The sequence below is a fragment of the Clarias gariepinus genome, chromosome 12, assembly GCF_024256425.1.
Source record: "Clarias gariepinus isolate MV-2021 ecotype Netherlands chromosome 12, CGAR_prim_01v2, whole genome shotgun sequence".
Taxonomy (NCBI): Eukaryota; Metazoa; Chordata; class Actinopteri; order Siluriformes; family Clariidae; genus Clarias; species Clarias gariepinus.
The window spans coordinates 32,868,672-32,876,921 of record NC_071111.1 but is presented as its reverse complement, the minus strand read 5'-3'; the positions used below and the strand labels follow the sequence as shown (position 1 = coordinate 32,876,921).

Below are 8,250 nucleotides of genomic sequence, written 5' to 3'. Positions count from 1 at the left end.
AAACTGTTACTTTCTTTCCCTGGACTGGAATTTGTAAATCTCTGAACCAGTCTTTCTATCCTTAATACAGCACAATATTATATTAATATGTACAAATGAATAATAAACCATTTTCTTCACTCTTCTCCTCCCAGCCAACGGCCTGTCTGCCCTATAACACTGAAGGTGGGCATCGAGGCAGGCTGATGCTTATCCAGTTCTAAGGGGAAACCACTGTCACACGTGGGCAGACCGTAGCTATGTGGCTCACTGCAGGGACTGCAATAAAGCACTGCAGAGGAACCACTCATACAAGCGTGTGTAAGTTAACAACAGAGCGACTTCCTTGACCAGGAGACTAGTATAGACATATACACATATTGTCCATTTATCTGGAGTTAGTGATTATGGTTGTGGGTAAATGATTATATGTGCATAGACAGTCTGCCAATTCATTGGTGAGATGATACTATATTAATGTGTCTAAGTTATAAACTTTTATAAAATGATGAATTAGGATCTCTTACACGTAAGGGAGGTTAAACATGTAAAACGGACAAGACAGGAAATACAGTTTCTACTACACTGAACAAAAAAAATCATATATCAGCATACCTAAATTAAGGGAGAATTTCCACTCAAGTAAAATAAAAAAATTAAAAAAAAGGTTGGATAAAAATGAATGATGCTAAATAATGATATGTTTATGTGAAACTCATTTAATTGAATTCTATACATTTACAAACGTATATAATATTAACATATACTGTAAAAGCTACCCAAAGCAGTGGCAGCTGGTGCCAATTTTTTTGGGGGGGCGCAAACAAAATTTAAATTAAACTTTTAATAATCGCCTGTAAAAAGCCATAGAAGTTCTGGAAAAGCACCGAGTGTGAGCTCAGCCGTGATCACGTGACTGCTGCTTACTTAGAAGATCAGGTCGATCTGGCCCAAGCTCTTTAACTTTCTTTCTTTCTTTATCCGATTGCCTTGTGAAGGGGTATTTTAACAAAGAAATTACAGAATTTTCTCTCATATTTAGCTGCCTTCCATGTCAATCACTATTTAATACATTAACTAACGATCTGCTGAGCGTTAATAAGACTCGTTTAGAGTGGTCCAATCACATGAGGCGAAATATTTAAATACAATATTGATTTGCTAAGAACAAAAGTGGGAGGGTTTGGGGCGCACAGTGCTCCGCCCCAAGGATGATTTAAAAAATCCAATTAGAGCTCAGCCTCAAATTACATGCTTTTCAAAAATTTACGCACCTACACAGACACTCGTTTGTCTGGCTCCCCGCGCACACCAACACAAATGAACATAATACAGTTTAGATTTTTTTTTATTCTAAATAAATTATATAAAGAAATACAGCAGAATATTGTGACTAAATGACTTTATTTCATTATTAAAATAAACAATTATTATGGTAAATAATTACATGTTAAAGTAACATTCTTTTCTGCCTAACTTTAAAGGGGCAACAACTGACCCAAGCCAAAATTATTTTTTGACTGTGTGATGCAGCCTTAATGTTCACCAATGCAAATTCAATACAGTATGAGACATGCATGATAACTCACATATACAAAATGTTTATTCATAAATAGCAAACGTTATTATTTCAATCAAATTTTAGCAACTTTAATAAGTGAATTAAGTTATCCTATAATTACAAGAACAACATAAATGTGAATAAAGTTAAACTAGCTTTTCATGCTCCTTTACTTTACATCACTAAACATACAGAGCGGAGAAGAGCTGTGGGTTATTATGATCATAACCAGCATAACCAGGTAAAACATCCTACCTACAGTAAATCATTTATTAACCCTTTCACTACTCAACACAGTTGTTCATCCTCTAATCCTCATTTCTTGTCCCAGCCTAGAATGTAATGACACCCTGCGAAACCCAGCAGCATTGCTGCCTCACAGCTCCAGTATCTCAGGTTTGACCTTAGTCTCGGGTTGTCTGTATAGAGTTTCTCCAGTTCTTCAGTTTCTTCCATTTTAGCAGGCTGATCTTTAGAGTCAAGGGTGTGTAAATGTGTTCATGATCCACTGCATTTGTCTAGTGTGTTATTCAGTGTGTGTTCCTGCTTCACACCCAATGTTTCTGAGATAGGATCCTGATCTACCATGACCCTGACCAGGATAGCATGGATAGCATGGATTGGACATTCAAGAATGCACAGCTAAGGAACCTTTGCACCAGACATTAAGTATTTTTGTATCTCTTACTGAGAATGTCAAAAGTGCACAGTGGAAACTCATAGACAGAAAATCTAAACTGAAATACATGGATGAATGATTGATGAACTCTCCCATTACGTTGGGATCAAAGTCCAAACCAAAGGCCAAGTCTCAGGTGTCACTGGTGTCTATAAAACCGTAAACATGAACATCCACCCACAGTCAAAACACAGAGCTCTAGCCACAAATTCACAGATCAGGTTCCAGAGTAACAGAACAGCAGAATGAGAATGTGCAAGGTCAGTTAATTTTTCAATCTAACAGTAGTGTATCATGTGATAAGTAATAATGACACCTCAGAGTAGAGATACGCATTAGATCCAAACAGAACCATCAAAAACACAAGAGGATAAATATTTAAGGCTATGTTAGAGCGTGTGAGATATGAAACTTGAAGAATGCAGTATATAACACATCATTGCACTCATTTTTACCAAATGGTTTATTCTGGTCATGGTGAATCTGGAGCCGGGGAACATTAGGCAAGATGCAGGAACACACCCTGGATTGCACAAACACATTCATACTGCACCTAAGGCCAATTAAGTCAACTGTACAGAATTTATTGGCATTGTAGGAAACCAGGGGAAACCCACATAAAGATGGGGAGAACATGAGAAAGTGCACACAGGCAGTAACCCAAGCTTCGGATTCAACCTGGGACTCTGGAGCTGTCGGCCATAATAACCCCTGCACCAATGTGCCACTGTAATGATGTTCAATTTAAATATTGTACATGCCATCTTGTGTCTGTGGGCCACGTGGATCTGCATCAAGCAACCAGGCTAAACATAGGTTTTTCGAGACAACTTTTATCATCTAAAAGCTGCAATAATCTATATTTTGAAATTCTTACTGATAAAAATAACCTGGATAATAATGTATGACAATTAAAAAGATAGAAAATAAAATAAAAAAGTTTAAGCAATGTCCCCAGGATGAGTGTATTACATAGCAGGAAAACTTGATTGGCTTTCAAGCATTGTGGAGTGGGAAATGGGCTCAAGTGGAACAAGGAGAAGAACCTTTAAATTAATTACAGTCTTATTCATTAAGTAAAACACCATAAAAAGCCTAAAACAAATTTAGCCTCATCCTCCTTCAAATAAAGTTGCTTACAAATGTAATGCCAGAATAGATTTAACAACTTGGAGGTTTATCCCATCAATTCTTTATTAACTGATGATGATTCCATAATGTAACCTTGAAACCACCCTTGAAGATGTATTTAAAAAAGCAGTACTTATTTGAAGCATGCCATTATCAGGCACATCAATTTCATTTAGACATGAATGATTAGGGGATTAAGAAAATTACACTGTATATTGTAAGAAAAATATAGAGAAAAGGAATAAATTAGTATTAAACTAATTAATTAATAAAAAAGACTTGGCATATAAGCTGTACAGTACAGTATATACATTTGTCTTTCTGTGAATATCCTTCAGACTGGCCATAAAAGAGAAGAGTTGTGAAAAGCTTGACAGCTGAAGGATGCCTATCATGTGGGCGCTACACTAGTCTTGGTTGACATTGGCCTTTCTCTTTAATAATCTATGTCAGTCGTGGCTTCCAAGCACACCTACACACACATGCATGCATACATGCACACAATGCAGTAATCTTTAATGATTCGGTTTAGTTTGATGAATACGCCACATTTAAAAATAATGAAGATAGCATTTAGACTTCTGTTTGTACAAAATACAAACATTTTACAAATGGAAGTCTAAATGAATTTAACTAAATAAAATAAATACTTGCCTTAAATAAAATAAAAAACAAAACAGTAATTATACTTCTCTTTTTGTTATTATCTTTTAATTTTAGCAGTACACTGTCTGCTCTACCTTCTGGTTCTGCACCTTCGGTTGTGCTCCACTTGCCCATCCATTTGTGTTTGCAGTTCTACTGAGGCAGACTGTGGTGGCCATAACCTAAATTCACTGCCTGCCCTTTCCCTGCTACCTTCAACTATTCAGACCCTCACCCTGCCCAACAACCACCTCAGCTCCTTGCCTGCTTTAGCTTTTGCCAACCTCAGTTCACTGGTTAAGCTTGACCTCTCCAACAACTACTTGGACAACCTGCCAGCCCAAGTGTTTGCTGAGCTGGCCAACCTGAGTGATCTCAGCCTGAGGAACAACAGCCTTACAGTACTGGACCGTGACCTCCTGCAGGGTCTGGGGAGCCTTCAGCGGTTGGATGTGTCACTGAATGGCCTGGGTACTGTACCTCTTGGTCTGTTAGAACATCAGCATGGACTGATCTGGCTTTCTCTGGCTGGGAACAGACTCCAGGCACTGAATAGGGCTGCCTTTGAACCACTTGAGAACCTGCAGCACCTTGAGCTTGGCTCCAACCCATGGGAATGTGACTGCAATTTGCGTGACTTCAAGAACTGGATGGAGTGGCTCATCTATCGAGGTGGGGGAAAGTGTTCAGGGGTTCAGACTGTAAGATTGTGTATTCATGTGCAGTTAAATGTAAGTTTTATGGTATCATCATTAGTTTTCTAATCTTTGCTATTATCCATGAAATAGTAAGTCTATTCTTGCTAATACAGTTCATTACAAAGAAGGCCAAGTTTACCCTAAATGAGATGGTAGGACTACATAAAGGCTGGTGCATATTTGTGTTTGTGGCTGACTGGCCATTATATAGGCACATGTTGGACTGCTGACCCTTTTGCCATTATATAATGTTGTTTTTGAAATCTCTTTATTTTCCTCAATCTTGGTCTCTCTTTTTCAGGCGGGTATGTGGATGCTGTAGAGTGTACTCTTCCTAAAGATCTCAGGGGGCGTGACATCCGGAGTGTTCCTGTGGAGATGTTCAACTACTGCCTCCAGTTGGATAATGAGAATGGGGGTGGGGCTGGAGGAACAAAAGGGGGCTCTATGCCCTGTGCACGTGCAACTGCTGCTCCGTTGCCCGAGAGCGCTGTGGTACAGAGTGAGTCAGAGCCATTGGATTGCGCTAAGCAGCGTTACAAGCCTATAAGCGTCCGCCGTGCCATTGGCACTGTGGTGATTGCTGGTGTTGTGTGTGGCATCGTGTGCATTATGATGGTTGCTGCAGCTGCCTATGGATGCATCTATGCTTCCCTTATGGCTAAGTACCAACGTGAGCTGAAGAAAAGGCAACCACTGATGGGAGATGCTGAGGCTGAAGCTGATCCTGAGGAGAAACAGATTTCATCAGTCGCATAGAAATGATGTAGATCCTATATACTCTTATGTGATGACAATGGTCTTTCCCTTTGCATTCCTGCTTCCACATTTAGTTTTTAAATGTGTATGCACTGTTATGTACTACTTGGGTGTTTTCACATATAGTTATTTTTTAATAAACCATACTCGCCCTGTTAGTGGTCCTGAAAGGGAACTAGTTGCAAATTACCTCAGTATTTTTGGTGTGCACAATACAAGTGGACTTAAAAAGTGGACTGTTTTTTTTTTTTTTTTGTTCAGATTTGTTCAGAACAGACGTGTTGAGATCACAACTTCTTTAGAACTCAGACCCCATGGATAATGTCATTGAAAAAGAGTATTTTATTTGATACAATCACGTAGCTGTGTATGACATTAACCAGGTGTGTGTGTGTGTGTGTGGAGGGGGGGGGGGGGGGGGTTTGAAGAATCAGGGAACCAGTAGCCAACATAATAAAATTATATGGTTTATTCCATCTATAGTTTGTGTAAATACAATAATAGACAAGGTCAGGATACAGAAGAGGAGAAAAACTTAATAAACATCACTTGTCAGCAAGAGTAGGCAAAAAGAAAGAACACTTTAGAAATCACTCACAATTATTTCTTAATAATTTAATTGCATATTAAGTACCTAATAATCATTATTTTAGAAAACAAACAAACAAACAAACAAACAATTCTACACTTACTGTAATTTCTATCAATGGTATAAACCGACTATTACAGTTTGAACACAATGGCATTGTCTGTATTTGCATTTCTCCTTGTTTAGTTGCTCTGCTCAAAGTATTCATCTTTACCAAACTTTTTAAAAATTGTTTTTTTTTTTTTTTTTTTTTTTAGTGTTAATCGTACAATTATGGCAAAAACGAGACAACACTGAAGAAACAGAGGTGCTGGGAAAAAATGTCTTTAAAAAAAGATTTACAATTACTTATCTTTAATCAGCCTCAGAACCTGTAACTTTCTAGAAATATATAGAGATAATTATATATTATATAGAGATATTTTATGCACTATCCAACATGACTAAATAGAGGCAGGGTAAGAATATTAAGAGTATAAAGCAACAATGCCAGTTCCAAATAAACAAACTGTTATTTGAGTTATTCTAAATAACAATACTCATCTTATAATACTTTATCAAATTGTCTATCATTTTAGAGTTAATTTCATTCTAGAAAGTGGGGAAAAGTTCCATTGGACGCATTCAACTATTTTACAAAAACTGGGAGTCCAAATAGGAACATTTTTAATTAATTATATTCGGGATTAAATAATGGAGAACAATCATTTCAGAATGAGAAAAAAATGCAATACATAAACAGGTTTTACAAAAAAATTTAACCAATTAAGTTGCTAATTTGTAGTGAGCTCATTGACGTATACAGTCTATAAAAAGAGCTGAGTTCAAAGGTGCCTTGTTTGAACCTTTGAATTTTAAATTGATCGAAAATATTGGAACATGTAACAAGAGTTTTATGATACACAATGCAGAAATGAAGGGTATTTCATTTGTATGGACAAGACAGAACATTTTTTTGAGAAATTACAAACGCATTGAGCAAAGCCAATACAACAATCTGAAATGCCCTGAAAAAACAAAACAAGAGACACCACAGGTGTGCAAGTAACCAGACACAGAATAGGTTAGCCATAGAATATCAGATGACAAAAATGTTGAAATAGGTGTAAAACAACAACAACAACAAAATAACAGTCAGTGGCATAATAAATAATTTGGCTTGATGTATTGAGTTACTCGATGCAAGGGATGTGCAACCAAATATTAAGTAATATTGAATTTAGTTTGGGTAAAACCCAAATTTCATTTAACTCACATACAAATAAATAAATAAATAAATATTATGAATATTGTGTTTAGCATAGTCTGTACAGAATATAGTCTATAGCTAAATGTTTATCAATTTGCCCTAGCCAGTTAGTTTTCTTTTTTAAATACAGAGTAAAGACTGGGTGCTACCTATCAGGATTGTGTGTCACTTTTTTTTTTTTTTAAATGACTGGGGGAAAAACAAAACCAAAAAAAAAAAGCATCTATTTTATGCTTAAACAATTAAGGATTTTTTTAAAAGTTACTTTAGTAAATTGTAGCTAAGGTGGGAGTTTTGGGCACTCTCTTAATACATACAATACCTACAGTACGCTCAGTACACTACGGGATTACCGTACCCTGGTTTATCCGTGCAGTTATCCAGTCAGCCAGCCATCTGACAGCAGCACAATGCTTACAATCTTAAACACAATATAGAATTAAGGAGCTTTGGTTAGTAATTGGTTCAAATAACAGAACGAGCAAAGTCGTGGTCTTGGGAACTTTGGCATGATTGATGGCGCCAGTAGAGATTACAATCTCACAATCGATGAGAGGTCAGAGGCGAATAGCCAGCGCGGCTCAAGCTGAAGGGAAGGCCATCACTCTCATAAAAACTCATTTTACTACAGTACTACAGTGAGCACAAATCATATAAGATGAACAACACACCAGACACTGAGACAGATGGGCTAAGACCCAGGAAGAACACATCGGATTGCAACTGGGCAGCTGACAATTGGAAATATGTCACCTGTCTTTTTCAAAACTGTACAATTAGGTGTAAAACCAATACTGGAGATTTTTTGACTACTCACAGGAGATGATCGCTACTGATACCAACATCCATGTCATGGGCTGAGATCATTATTTCTCCATTCTGATGCTTGACATAAACATTAACTGAAACATGTGCCTTCATTTAAACAAATTTATGCATAGATAGATAGATAGATAGATA

At 37.1% G+C, this 8,250-nt stretch overlaps 1 protein-coding gene across 2 annotated transcripts; it reads left to right on the top strand.

The window, feature by feature from the left end:
• The first annotated feature begins 207 nt into the window (after window positions 1-207).
• On the top strand, window positions 208-5,814 carry lrtm2a (leucine-rich repeats and transmembrane domains 2a). Of its 2 annotated transcripts, none has more exons than XM_053508951.1 (3): window positions 208-300; window positions 4,074-4,667; window positions 4,995-5,814. In XM_053508951.1, exons 1-3 carry the CDS (start codon window positions 240-242, stop codon window positions 5,450-5,452), a joined length of 1,113 nt encoding a protein of 370 aa, XP_053364926.1. In that variant the 5' UTR covers window positions 208-239; the 3' UTR covers window positions 5,453-5,814. The 2 variants fall into 2 exon arrangements, with proteins under 2 accessions (XP_053364926.1, XP_053364925.1); XM_053508950.1 differs by having other exon boundaries at window positions 4,071-4,667.
• Window positions 5,815-8,250: the final 2,436 nt, after the last annotated feature.